Source organism: Pteropus medius, unplaced genomic scaffold, assembly GCF_902729225.1.
Source record: "Pteropus medius unplaced genomic scaffold, Ma_sr-lr_union100, whole genome shotgun sequence".
Lineage (NCBI taxonomy): Eukaryota > Metazoa > Chordata > Mammalia > Chiroptera > Pteropodidae > Pteropus > Pteropus medius.
In genome coordinates, this window is record NW_024349799.1 from 16,191,443 (window position 1) to 16,206,262 (window position 14,820).

General features: G+C 41.9%; 1 protein-coding gene across 7 annotated transcripts in view; it reads left to right on the forward strand.

The window, feature by feature from the left end:
• Window positions 1–14,820, forward strand: part of RAP1GAP2 (RAP1 GTPase activating protein 2) — a 220,120-nt gene that overhangs the window by 8,520 nt on the left and 196,780 nt on the right. For 6 of the 7 annotated variants that reach the window (XR_005658073.1, XR_005658074.1, XM_039886364.1 and 3 more), the window contains exon 1: window positions 6,469–6,548. The exons of the other annotated variant lie outside the window; for it this stretch is intronic. Coding sequence is in view for 4 of the 6 variants with exons in the window: in XM_039886364.1 (XP_039742298.1) it covers window positions 6,499–6,548 (50 nt within the window). In the remaining 2 variants the exon portion in view is untranslated. Of the gene's footprint in view, window positions 1–6,468; window positions 6,549–14,820 lie in introns of those variants that run through there. 7 annotated transcript variants of the gene reach the window in all.

Sequence of the window (14,820 nt, forward strand, 5' to 3'; positions counted from 1 at the left end):
GCAAAGCCACCCTAGACCTCTCACTAGCTGTATGACCTTGGGCGAATCATATCACCTCTCTGGGCCCCCAGTTGATAAGATACCCTCTTTCCCTCTATGTGAAGATTCCAAGAGCCAAGAAAAGATACTTTAAAAACTCTAAAGTCCAGAACATTGCTGTTGATCCAATTTCACTACACATGGAAGGCTTCTGGAGCTGCACTGCTTGGCCTCTAATTCTGGCTCTACCAATACCTTCCTCCTGCTTGGGCCTCAGTCTACTCATGTATAAGGTGGGATAATGATGATCTATGCAGCACATAAGATCTTTGGGTTGTTGTGAGGGTTAAATAAATTCATATATGTAAAGTGCTTAAAACAGTGCTGAGTGCTCATTAGGCATTCGTGCTCATGATGGCAAGGGACCAGGTGACATTGTATGAGAGGTTGGTGGCTCAAGACCCACTCTAAGTGAGTCATTTCCACCTTTGCCTTCAGTGACCTGAGGAAGGGGCTGAAGAGATTCAGACTCAAGGGCTTGTCTGGCTTTTCCCAACCAAATATTCCCTGCCCTGACTTTGTGGGCCAAATATCCAGAGAAGTCCTGTTCCTTTGTCTTCAGAACTGGGGCACCCTGGCATGAGGGCTTTGGAGGGGGTCTCAGCAACTCAGTGGTCTCAAAGGCACCCTGCCTTCTCTCAATGAACCCCTTTCCTCCCTGTCCTCCTTAGTCAACTTCTAAGCCTTAATTGGACTTGGGTGTCAATGGATAAAAGCTTTAGCTGCTCCTGGAAGATTCTAAGCCTCAAAAAGTTTAAAAAATGACTCTCTTAGGTGGCTTGACAGGCAGTGGGGTTTGTATTTTGTTCAAAAGTGTTTTAAATCCCACTCTGTAGGAACTCCAGCTTCTTGTTGTGCTTTGGGTGGGCCCCTCTTCACTCTGCCTTTCCTGAGGAAACCACTGAGAGAGAGAAGAAGAAAAGTCAGCCCAGCTCCATTTCTTAGTCCCTTGTCCCTCCTGGGGCACTATTCCTGGGCCATGCACTGTGTGCAAGTGTCTCCAGCAGGGCTATAGGTTCTGATGAACCATCAGTTCATCAATAGTTCTGATTAACTATCAATTCCAAAGAACCAACCCCTCAATTACATGAGATATTGGTAAGAAGGATTAAAGGTATGTTTTGTATCCCCAAAAGACATCTGGTATGAAGGAGCCTGCAAACCTGGGTTCTGATCTGAGCTCTGTCATTTACTAGTTGAATAATTCTGGGCAAGTCTTAACCTCCTTGAGCTCCAGTTCCCATAACTGCCTTTTTCTCCTGTCCCTCCAGGTCTAGGGATGATAACAACTCTGCCTATGCCTGTCCTTAAATTCTGCCCACTGCTTTGTAAATAGTCCCTTAACACTTTTCAAATGATCCATTTCAAATGTACCATCCGTTCCCTGCCAGGACACTGACCCATGCAGAGTTGACCCAAACAGAACTCAGAAAGTTAGTATTCCAAGCTGTCATGAAGATATGGAGGGACTCTCTAGGCCTTCTCTGCCACCAAGACCTCACTCTCCTAGCTGGCATTCAAGGTATTTACCTTTCCCTAAAGGATCACTATGGGTACTTTCTGTCATAGTTGGATCCTTGCTGAGAGGCATGATGAAGTTCACTTCTGACCTTAACTGAGTTGGGCTTTGAATCCTGGCTACACTGCTTACCTGTTGGTCCTTCCTCCAGTCAATCCCAATAAGAAGCTAGAAGTTAAGGGACTCTACTGACATTGTTTATACAGGTTGACTTCTCAGGGTGGGGAAGTCAAGCAGAGTGGTCAAAGGCGGGGAAAGGTTGTAGAGGAACAAGATATCTGGCACAGTCTTCCTCACCAGGTTGTGCTATGTTTGTTGTTCTCTCCCAGACTGCTGCCTATTGAGTGCTCAAGCATTGGAAGGCACAAAGACCCCCTCTCCATGCAATAAGGGGGCAGGTGATGGTGTTACAGGGGTAGCCTCTATTTTTCAAAGACTCTGGCTGTACTGTCCTGGCCTCCTCAGTTCAGGAACCAATCTAGTTTCCTTGGGATTCTGTGGCTAGAGTGATGGCATGTTGGGAACTCTGGGACTGTAGAGCCAATCAGAGGTTCCTGTGGATAAGCGAGCTCACCTTCTGAAGGAAAGATCAAACTGGGGCAAGGCTGCACTCTCATTAGTGGTGAGATACCTGATTTGGATAAAATAGTCCCTAAAATCTCAGCTCTGATTTTCAGAGTCTCTGGTCATCTCTAAACCACTGGCATGGCAACAGAAATGAGGTGTGTGTGTGTGTGTCTATGCAATGAGTGTGTGTGTGTGTGTGTGTGTGTGTGTACTGGACCACAATTTGGCCTCAGACACATCCTCTCTGCCTTAATCATGCCTATATCCTCCACCATCTAAGGCAGAGAGCTCGGCAGCTCACCTCACAGGTATCATTGGAGGAATCCTGAGAAGTTCCACTGCCTGTGTCTGAAATCCTTCCATTTCAGACCACATGATCTTGTGCAACTAGCTTCCCAAATATTTGGCGATCTGATGTAATCATGGCCCCTGTTTTCCTTTATTTTTTCCCCCTTACTTTATATTAATTTTGCCACATATGATGCTCCACATTTTGCTTTAAATGTATCACTTCCTACAGCCAGCTCTTTTTAACATTATGCTTTACTAGAGAAGTATTGGAGTTACACCTCAAAAAGGTTAAGAAATGTAGTAACAAAAAATCCTATTGCTCGAATGCAACTAGTATTACTTTTGTGGATTATCTTCTAGTATTTTTATATTCAAGGAAAAAATTTTTTTGTTGCACATATTTACATAGTTGTTTTCATGGCAAAACTATCTGATATTTTTTATCCACATTGTATTTTTTTCATGTTTTCATGTAGTCTTCACAATTCTTATAACCTCTTAAAGATAATTGGTTATTTGCAGTTGGTTTTTGTCTATTTGTTTGAAATAAATTATAATCTAAAAACGATTTTTTAAATTTCTAATGAAGAAAATAAGGAGTCCATAGTCTGACCACCCAGACTATATTATCTGGATGGTGAGATTATTAAATTTTTTATTTAAAAACATATTTTTTAAGGTACTGACAGGATCATACAGCACCACACTCTGTTCTGCACTGTGCATTTTTCACTTATATCTTGGAGATTTCCTAAAGATCATTAAATGTTTTCATTTGCTAATTAATACCTGTGTATTTAAAAATTATTTTTTTCATCATTCATTGTAGAAAAATTAGAAATTCCAGATAAGCAGAGATAAGAAAACAAAATTGCCCATTTATATCTGCCATTCATAACATCTCCTAACATTCTGGATTTTAAAAAAATGCTTCTTCTTTGTATGTATAAACATTATACATATTTTTTAACATCTTATTTTTAACATCTTTGTATGTATAAACATTATATATATTTTTTAACATCTTATTAGTCTGCTTTTTAACTCAGCAATACAGCATGGACATTTTTCTCCTGTGCAGAATATTATTCCACTGTATAGATAAACTACAGTATACTGTGCCTATTCATTTTCTTACTGTTTGAAAGTTAGATTATTTTTACTTTTTAATGTTATACATTCTAATCGGATGAACATCTTGGTAGGGTAATCATTTAAAAAGTGACTTTTATTGCATTTTTTCTTATCAAACCTGTTTATTTACAAAAATTAGACTATATGGATAAGAAAAAAAATCACTATGACTTTACCCACCCAGAGATAAATCACTTTTTTATATGTTCCTGTAGTTCTTCCAGATTTTTCTAAAAATATATTAATATACCGGTTCTATTTGGAAACTTCTTTCATTTCAAATATATCTTTTTAAAAATTTAGATATAATTAACATATAATATTATATTAAAGTATATAAAATAATTTGATATTTGTATATATTGTGAAATGATTACCACAATAAATCTAGTTAACATTCATCAGCACACATAGTTACAAATTTTTTTCTAGTGATGAAAACTTTTAAGTTCTGGTTTTTTAACAACTATCAAATATGCCATTAGTATTATTAACTATAACCACCTACTTACAACAAAATGTTTCTTGATTTTTTTATGTCAATAAAGTTTTTTTTTAGTAGCTGTATATCCCACCATATGGACAAGTTTCTTTACTTAATAATATCCCATTGGACTTTTGTATCGTTTCCAGTTTTCCTCTATTGTGAACAATGCTGCAATGGATATTCTTCTAGAGACATTTTTCTCATTTTTAATTATGTCCTTAGGATGAGTTCCAACTGAATCAAGGACATGCACATTTGATGGTTTTTCATTATACTGTCAAATTGCCATACACAATGGTTGGACCAATTATACTCCAACCTCAGTCACGATTAAGAGTGCCCACTTTCCTTCTCCATACAAACCCTGTGTGGGGTAATTAAAAACTACACAATCAACTGTTCCAGATCTGACATGTAAAAAAGTGGTCTCACATTTAACTTTTCAAGTACTTTATTTCTAGTAAGATTGAATTTTTAAAATGTGTACATTAGCTATTTATATTTCTTTTATAAATTGTTTCTTCATGTCTACCCATTTCTCCATTAGAATGTTTATCATTTCTTATTCCTTTATAATAAAACTTTCAATATTTGAATTTTTATAATAAAATACAAATACATACAATTTACTATTTTAACTATTTTTAAGTGTAATTCAGTAGCATTAAATGTGTTCACATTGCTGAGCAGCTATCACCATTTCCAGAATTCCTTTCATCTTGCAAAACTGAAACTCTGTGATCATTAAATGATAACTTCCCATTCTCTACCCCTCTGCCCCTTCTTCAGATGCTGGTAACCACTATTCTACTTTCTGTCTCTATAAATTTGACTACTCTGGATATGTCATATAAGTGGAATCATACAGTATTGTCTTTTTGTGTCTGACTTATGTCCTTTGGCATAATGTCCTCGAGATTCACCATGTGGTAGAATGTGTCATTTTTTTTTCCTTTTTTAAGGCTGAATAATATTCCATTGTATGTACATACCACATATTGTTTATTTATCTGTCCATGGATACTTGGGTTGCTCCACTCCTCAACTATAGTGAATAATGCTGCTATGAACATAGATGTGCAAACACAGACATGCATTTTAAAAAACCAGTTTGACATTTGCCTTTTAGTTTTGCTTATTGTGTTTTTGTAACATGTTAAGGTAAAACATTTTTATAATTGTCCCATTATTATTTCCCTCACTAACATATATATCACACACACATATATATCTATATACATATATAACACATATATACACCTTCAGGGATTTTTCTGGACCTTCTATTCTGTTTCCTTGGTCTCAGTGTTAATTATGTTGAGGAAATTTAACAAAAGGAACTCGAAGGCAATTGCTAGCCTCTTGCTAGACACTATACTTAGAGGTCAAAGGCAAACTGCCAAACTACCTTCTCTGTATCTCCTTCCTGGTTTACTTTTACAAGATGTCACTTCTTTAGTTGGGACATAGTGGAAAGCACAGGTGAGGATTCTTAGGATTTATGTGATTTCGGTTTTTGTTGAACACTGGGAAGGGCACCTATGGATATAATGACAAGTGTCAGTAGCATTTGAATTCCTCTGCACACTTTTCCAGTGCCTCTGGGAATGGCCTACAGTCCGCAAGAGGAAGTAAGTTCCCAGAATCTCCACATTGGGGTCGGTTTTGTCCTTTCTGCATGTTTCCCTCCTGCAAAGAATGTGAGTTGCCCTGGTATGATAGGCAGGCGAATTGGGAGGGCACTGCGCAATGTGCAGACAAATATTTATATTTATAAATATTTCTAAAATTAAGCTCCTTCAAACCAGGCTTGAGATGCATGCTCCCATGATGCTGTGGGGCAGGACGGTTTCTGCTCAACTCTAGGAATGAAGGGATCCTGGGGTCGAAGTAGGTTGAAAGCCTGGGAAGAGTTGGTCCTAGGATTGGGCCGGGCCAATGATATCCTGTTTTAATTACTGTCACCTTAAAAATATATTAATATTTGGTAGGGAACAACAGTCTTTATCGTAGACATTTAGATTCGTTTAAATTTTTAATACATAACTTTCTGGGTAGGCAGAACAGTTGTCATAGGGAGTAAGGCATATTTGGATTAAGTAGACAGCCTCCAGACACTCAGCATGTTAGGTTTCTCTCACAGTAGAACTCGAAGAGCCTGACTCTTGGCCCAGTGCTCCCAAGACTCTTGGCTCTTCTGCGCCGCTCTTCCAGGGAAGAAAGCGATGAGGAACCAGGCTGAGGTCTCTCTGGCTGCCGCAGAGGATCGCGGTGACCCGGCTCCAGGGGCGGGGCGGGCCGCGGCACTGGGGGGACATCGGCCGCACCGCCTGGTCTCGCCAGGCCCCGCGCCGCACCCCGCGATGGCGAGCGCGCCCTCGGCACTGGCCTGCGGCAGTCAGACCCGCCTCCGCCGTGCGCCTCGCGGCGGGCAGGGAGCGGGCGGCCGGCAGGACAAGGCATGGCGGGCCGCCGGGCGCCGGGTGAGAAGCGCTGGCAGCTTGTGCGCTGGTGAGTGGGCACCGAGAGTTGGGGGACCTGGGGCGTGTGCGAACCCGGATGCCCTGCGCCTGGAGGCTGGGCCGGGCGTGGAAAAGAGCAGGGGCGCTGGCCCAAAGTTTCTTCTCGAGCTTAGGCTGCGGGGCCAGATTTATGGAGAGGCGCTGGACTGCCTCTTCACAACCATCCCGCGTTCTTGCGCCGGTTCTTTGCAGCTCTCCAGGGAGATCGGTGCTGGGACACGGGACACGGTCCCTGATGTCAGGCTTTGGAAGGACCCTGGTCCTCCTGCCACAGGCTCAGCGGCAGGGCTTCCCCTCCATCCTCTTCCCCCCACCTTGCTTTACTAGTTGTGCAATGGGGGTCCCCTGCCTACCTCACCATTTCTTCTGCTGCGCAGGGTCAGGCCACGGACTTGGGCCCGGAGAGGGCGCAGCCCTCAGCTCCTCTGTTAGGAGATGCTCTCTTCCACCTGAGCAGGGACCCCTGGGAGTGGGCACTTTGGGGATGGGGGCTTCCTGAAGGAAGCAAGAGGTGCCAATGTAGGGGGTGGTTGCCTCTACCCCCACCAAAGTCCTGCCTAGGCTGGGAAATCAGAGCTTTCCGGTGTCAGGTTACCGGACTGCAGGCTGAGAGGGTTTCAGACGCAGCGCAGCCCAGTCACCTGGGTTGGACCCATGTCCCGGGTGTCTGAATGTTGAGGGCTGCTTTAGCCAGTGACCTCACCTCTGCTTGTGTGTGTGTGTGTGTGTGTGTGGAGGTGGAGGGGAAGTTTAGAATTCAGTCTGCCCTGGGAGGACTCCAAGAATCAAAGGAGAATGTCTGACTGGGATTCCTCCCCATTCCATATATCCCACCCACACCAGGGCCAGGGGCATCTCTGAAGTAGCATTCCAGACATATCTCACCAAGTACTTTCTGCAGTTTGAATACAAATAACAACAATAATGTTATCGTCAACAATAGCTGCCTGGGCTTCCTGAACACTTCCTGCTTGCTCCACACAGTCAGGATCCAGGCATTGATTCAGTTACTCTTCACAGTGATACTCGGAGGAAGGTATTAGTACTCCCATTTTACAGACGTGGAAACTAAGACTCAGAGAAGGAAAGTGGTTATCAAGGTCACCCAGCAAGCAAGTGGCAGATTCAGAGTTTGAAGGTCTCAGTGGCTTAACTGATCCTCTGTTTTGCTTCTTATTTTCTGGACCATCCCACCCAACCTGGCCACACATCCAAGTTCACATTGTCAGAAAATCTCAGCCTGTCAGAGCAGGAGGAATCACTGGGTTTCTGGCCTGCTCATCCACCCTGACCCTGGGAGGAATTTGAGAATCAAACTCCAAACATTCAAAATTATTATTTAGTGGTGGAACTGCTCTTCAAATGAAGCCCCAATACACAAATCAGATAAATGTAGAGTTAATCTGTTTGAAGAGCTGGTGGGGAGCTGGCAGTTACTTAGTGCCTTCTACCTGGAAAGGAGGCTTCACCAGAGGACCCCAGGACTTCCCAGATCAGTTTGCTTAGTTTAATTCCTTGCCTCACTTCATGCAGGAGGAAACAGGAAGAGTTTTAAAGGGGCGCAGCTTGAATTTCTGCTCTAACCCTCCGTCTCTGTCCTGGCACTGCCTGTCTGGGTTGGTTCTTGAGCTAGACTTGATGATGCCTGAATCATTGTTATTGCCCTAATTATGTTTTGGATCATTTTCATCCCCAGATTAAAGCCCATTGCTTCAAGGAGGTCCTGAAAATGTGACTTAAGTGGCAAGGCTACTTGGCAGGAAGCACTCTTGAAGGCAAGAAACCCTCTGAACCCCATGGCATGCTCCCAATATGGTCATCCTTGGCCCCTGGTTCCAGGATTTCAGATTAAGTATGCTCAGCTCAAACTGACTTTATTAGCTCACAGAACTGAAAACTCTAGGAACTCTCCATGTTTCAGGCACAACTGCATTTATGTGCTTAAATAATATCACCAAATAATGCTCTATTCTTTGTCCCTCTGCTTTCCTCTTTTCCACTTTTATTTCCTTGTAGAGGCGAGGTGGCTATCAGTAGCAGGCAGCCCTCCAGGTTAGCGACCATTATGGAAGAAGGGTAGTCCTTTTTCACTGGTTCCAGCCAGAGTTTCGGGATGTCATCTCGTTGGCCTGATTTGGGTCACTTGGCCATCCCTGAGCCAATCACTGGTCAGGGGGATGGACTGCTTAGATTGGTCAGGCTGGGTCATGTGCCAACCTATGGAGCTGAAGGCTTTGAGTGGGGAAGAGAGTGATGAAGGTGAATTATTGGGCAACAAAAACAAGTCATGCAAACACAATAAAGTTAAAAGGCGAACTAGAAACTGGATAAAAATATTTCCACATAAAGGTTAAATATTAATTTGCTAAACATAAGAAGTGCTCTTATAAATAAAATTTTAAAAAATACCACAGACTGGGTGGCTTAAACAACAGAAATTTATTTTCTCACAGTTCTGAAGGCTGGAAGTTCAAGATCATGGTTCCGGCATGGTTGGGTTCAGGTGGGAGCCCTCTTCCTGCCTTGCAGACAGTCACCTTCTCACTATGTCCTCACATGATGAAAGAGAGCACACAAGCTCTCTGGTGTCTCTTCTTATAAGGACACTAATCCTAGTGGATTAGGGTCCTACCTAACCTTAGTTACTTCTACAAAGGCCCTATCTCCAAATACAGTCATATTGGGGATTAGGGCTTCAAATTATGATTTTTTGGGGGGGAGGTGCAGAGACTGGGACACAAACATCAGTTTATAATGCTTACCAAGGAAAACGTGAGAGTCTTAAGTGGTGAATGATTGAAGTTCAATACTTGAAAGCTTGTGGATGCTGCTTCGGGTCTCATTTGGAGGAATAATGTCTAACATGAACTAAGGGAGCCAGCTTTGGAGCCCAAGGGTGAGACCTCACCGTGGAAACAGCAGATACAGAAGAGCAAGGACCTCCCCAAAGCGGTTTCCATGTCCATGGGGCTGTGCAGGACTGGTGTTCAATAGTGCCGCCTTGTGCGGCAGAGAGGCAAGGTCAGCAGAGGGCTGTTGACCAGTTTTCTCAGCATCAGTATTTCAGAAGCAGGGCTAAGTAAGTTGCTGGGCTTTTGGAAAATTCAAAAGCAAGATATTAAACTTTATAATAATAGAGTTTAAGGGGATGGGAGGATTCAAGTGATTAATTAGAAAAAAAAGACATATGACTAGATTCGTACCCTTAGCTGTTGGTATAGGTCGTGCCAGTTTCACTGGAACATTTGTATAGCTGTTAAGCTCTTTGGTCATAAAAGTTTTCAGCTGTTCAGATTGGCTAACCTCTTTATATATTCACAATATGTAAGAGCATAGGCACACCTAAATAGTCATTGAATATGGGGCAAGACTTTAGTGGTTCTCTCATAAAATAAGATGTTTCACTTGCTTTTATAAAGGGAAAACCCAAGGCAGAACCTTCGTTTAGGTTTAAGTGTGGCAAATTACCATGTTTGAATTTGTGGGAGAATTGGGATCTTTTAAAAACTGTATCAATAATCTGTTGACATGTATGCTTTCAAAAAAAGTAGTGGTTTAAAATAGGAATGAGGTACCACTCACTACACACACCTGTTAGAATAGTTAGGTTCTGGAACACTGATGACATCAAATGCTGGCAAAGATGTGGAGCAACAGGAATTCTCATACGTTGTGAGAATGGAAAATGGTACAGTCACTTTGAAAGACGGTTTAGTGGTTTCTTACAAAACTAAACATACTCTTGCTATATGATCCAGCAGTTACACTCCTCAGTATTTACCTAAAGGAGTCGAAAATTTATATTCACACAAAACCTGCACACAAATGTTTATAGCATCTTTGTTCCTGGTTGCCAAAACTTGGAAGCAGCCAGGGCGTCCTTCAGGAGGGGAATGGACAAGTGAACTGCTATATCCAGACAATGGAATATCATTCAGTGCTATAAAGAAATGAGTTATCAAGCTATGAAAACACTTAGAGAAAACTTACATGCATATCAATAAGTTAAAAAAGCCATTCTGAAAAGGCTACATACTGTATGATTCCAACTATATGATGTTCTGGAAAAGACAAAACTAAGTTGACACTAAAAAGACCAGTGGTTTCTAGGGTGTGTGTGTGTGTGTGAGAGAGAGTGAGAGGGAGAGAGAAAGAGAGAGGAGTGAATAGGCAGAGCACAGGATTTCTAGGGCAATGAAAATACTCTGTATTATATTATAATGATGGATACATTTTTTAACCCTTTTCCTGTTTAGAAAAAAAAAGTGCAGCTCCCTGCCAGTGTTAATTTAACATCATGTGTAGAAATGCTATGTTTTCTAGGATTTGACATTTTCGGTGATGGAGAATTACTGTTTTGTAAATAGAAGTATCACTACTAAAAACAGAATGCTATAAATAGAACGATGTCATTTGTTTCCAAAGACTATCGATATACTAGAGTGACGTGAAAATAACAAAAGTTATTTTGCCCTTCCAGAATAGCCTTCTTCCTTCAGACTGTCCTCCAAACTCTCCAAAAAGTACCAAAAATTAAACGAGAATTTGATCGGGTTTATCAGCTTAAGTTATTAAATATGTATGGCTTTTTCAGCATTCCTACTACATCTAAGGGCCTGTGCTGCACCCTGCCCACTTTCTGATGGTGAACCTTTGAGTCTGGGAGTGGGAGCTGACTGAAGCTAGAGGCCAAGGCTGTGTGAGTGGTTGAAATGCGGTGCAGTGTGCTCTGGCAGTGTTCTTTCTACAGGCTGCAGAGTATTTCATAATTTCTTCACCTAGCCTCTTTAGGGTATTTTGAATATTTTGACATTACAATTATGGCTGCAATGAACATCTTTAAACCTATTACATGCAAACGTGCAGAAATAATGGTTGGAGATAGTCTTCAAAGTGAAATTGCAGAGTAAAAGCAAGTTCATATTGTAAAAGATGCCACCAACCTGACCTCCAAAGAAACTGTACCCTTTTATACTGTCTCTAGCATGAGGTGCCCCTTTCCCCACAAGTGTTTGCACAACGGGAATTAACAAACTTTTAAATCATGGCCAGTCTCGCCAGTGAAATCGTTTCTTGTTGTTGTTTTAATTTTCGTTTTTTTACTTAAAGGAAAGTTGCATTTTTTTCATGTTTATTGGTCATTTGTGTTTCTACTTTTGTAAACTACTCATTAATTTCCTTGTCCGTTTTCCCCCCCGTTGGTTTGCTCCTTACAATTTTTTCATATTGATCTGTAAAATCTCTTTGTTTTTCATAGGAATTAGTCTTCTTTGCTTTTTAGTAGATTTATATTTTAGAACAGTTTTAGATTTACAGAAAAATCGAGAAGATAATACAGAGTGTTCCCATACACTCCACCCCCAGTTTCCCCTATTATTAGCATCTTTCATTAGTATGGTACTTTTGTTACATTAATGAACCAATATTGATATATTATTATTAACTAAAGTTGACATGTTATTCATATTTTCTTAGTTTTTCCCTAATGTCCTTTTTGTTGTTATTGTGCGAGGGTCCCATCTGGATGCCATATTGCATTTAGTTGTCATGCCTCCTTAGGTTCCTTTTAGTTGTGACGGTTTCTTGGACTTTCCTTATTTTTGATGACTTTGACAGTTTTGAGGAGTACTGGTCATATTTTGTAGAACATCCCTCAATTGGGATTTGTCTGATGTTTTTCTCATGATTAGATTGGGGTTATGAGTTTTGGGATGGAGGACCACAGGGATAAAGTGCCACTTACTTACTTTCTTTCTTTCTTTGTAAAAATTGATTTTTAATTATAGTTGACATTCAATATTATTTTCTATTAGTTTCAGGGAGTGCCATTTTCATCACAGCATATCAAGGGTACATACTATCAACATGGTTTGTCACTGTTGATGTTGACCTTGATCACTTGGCCTAGGTAGTGTTTGTCAGGCTTCTCCAATGTAAAATTACCATTCCCTCTCCCCTTTCCATACTCTTTGGAAGGAAGTTACTATGTGAAACCCACATTTAAGTAGAATAGAGTTGTGATCTACCTTCTTGAGAGCAGAGTATTTACATAATATGGTTTGGAATTCTTCTGCATGGGAGATTTATCTATTTTCCCTCATTTTTCCAATTTATTTATTCAATTATTTATTTATATCAGTATGCACTCATAGATATTTACTTCTTTTTTTGTAACACTTTATTGAAATAGGATTCACATTACATATAACTTACCCGTTTAAAGTGTAAAATTCAATGGTTTTTAGTATAGCCACTGAATTGTGCTGTTATCACCATAATCAATTTTAGAATATTTTTATCATCCTCAGAATAAAGCCCATAACTTTTAGCAGTCCTCCTCCTCCATTACCTCCCAACCCCCACTCTTCCTGTTTTAAGCAAACCCTAATTCACTTTCTGTCTCTACGGATTTGCCAATTCTGGACATTTCATAGAAATGGAATCATACAGTATGTGGTCTTTTGTGACTGGCTTCTCTCACATAGGGTAATGTTTTCAAGGTTCAAGTTTCCGTGCCTGCCTGATCTACCCCAGTGTTCAACTGGAAAAATAGCCTTCTTCCTTTGGACTCTGTAAAGTGCCAGACCCTGTTCTCTTTGGGAATGGGTTGCATCCTCCTGGAGGTGTCACCCACCCCCACAACCTGGGGCCTGGTTTCTATGAGTAGCTCCTACCCTTCCTTTTCTCATTCTCTGCAGACAGTGCCCAGGTCTCTTGACTCCTACTCTCTCAGGGAGAATCTGAGAAGCTGGTTCTTACTAAAGTTTTAATGGCCAATAGTGGTTTACAGGGCTGACCCTCTGCAGTATTCAGTGTACTGGTTAACAGAATTTCAGGAACATGGCAGGATAATAAGGGGGATAGTTGGCATGGGTGGTATCGTGTTTTTCCTTATATTCAGTGTGGTCCAATTCAGCAAATATACTTCCTAAGTTAAATTGGATTCATTAATAGAGATAATCTATGTCAGAGCTTCCCAAGTATGTAATGAGTCAACGATCACTGTTGCTGTTGTGATTTTTATGGCCGATTGGCTCAGTTGTGTGAGAGAGCTATGTGAGGATGTTGCAGGGTTTTCAGAGACGATCAGACACAATCTTGCACTCTAGCGGGGAGACAGGCACTCAAATAACTAATGTACAGGTGGGCAGAAAGCAACATAGTGATCAAGGTTAAGCAAAGCATCCTGGGAACCTTGGAGCAGGCTTGGAGTCTGGATGGGGGTTGGGGACAGATTCTTAGAGGCTGTGTGGTTTGAGCAGTTGGGGCAGGGTGGGCAGATCTGGGGTAGAGATGGAGGGAGGGCAGTTCAGGTCAGAGGACAGCCTGAGCAAAGACTCTCAGATAAGAAAAGGCAGGGCACATTTGGAAGACAGACAGTCAGGGAAGCAGGAATCTGTACGGGTGAATGTGGATGAATGTGGCATGTAATGGCGGAAAGGCTGGAAGGGAACAAAGTGGGGAAGGGTTAGATGTCTAAAGTGAGCAGTTGGATGATGTTTGATATGCAGTAGGAGGACACTAACCTCTGGGGTGGGGGAGGAGCTGACAAGGTCTGTGTTGGGAAGTGGAGGCTAGGTACGGAGGAGGGAGAGGATGAGTATGTGTGGAGTGGACTGGTTAGGAGGAAACTGAGTACCATGGGTTGAAGATGCAAGGAAGGCCAGTCTCTGCTGCTTCATGTGTGAGTAAACTTGGACAAGTTCACTTTCCTCCCCTGAGCCTCTTCTTCCTCATCTCTATTATGAGATTCACCAGTTTCAAGGGGTTTGATGTGAGGCTTAGAGGAGAGAATGCAGACAGTGGGTTTGTCTGTCATTGGTGAAGCACGTAACGCTGTGACTGGTGAAGGCCCATGAGGATGGTGGGGAGGGAAGGCAATAACCATATGGCAAGAGCTTCCTTTGCATTATCTCATTTAATCCTTGCAACAACCCTTCAAAGTGGGCATTATTATTCCCATTTGACATATGAGGAATCTAGGACTCACAGTGGAACATCACTCATCTATATCTGGTAAGTGGAATCCAGGTCAGGGTGCCTGCAAAGAGTGCCTGCAGGACAGTCCCTTCCACCTGCCTCTGGGAGAAGGGGGAGGGGAGGGGTGGCTGGGTTTTGGCTAGGGCAAGGAGGTGGAGATGGTGCTTGTAGCTGATGTTGTTTGTATTCCCCTGTTGGCAGGGGTGAGTGGTGGATGAGGAGAGGATTTGCGTGGGCATGGTCCCTGAGTAGGCCTATACTTATCTCAGCCTACGGAGCTG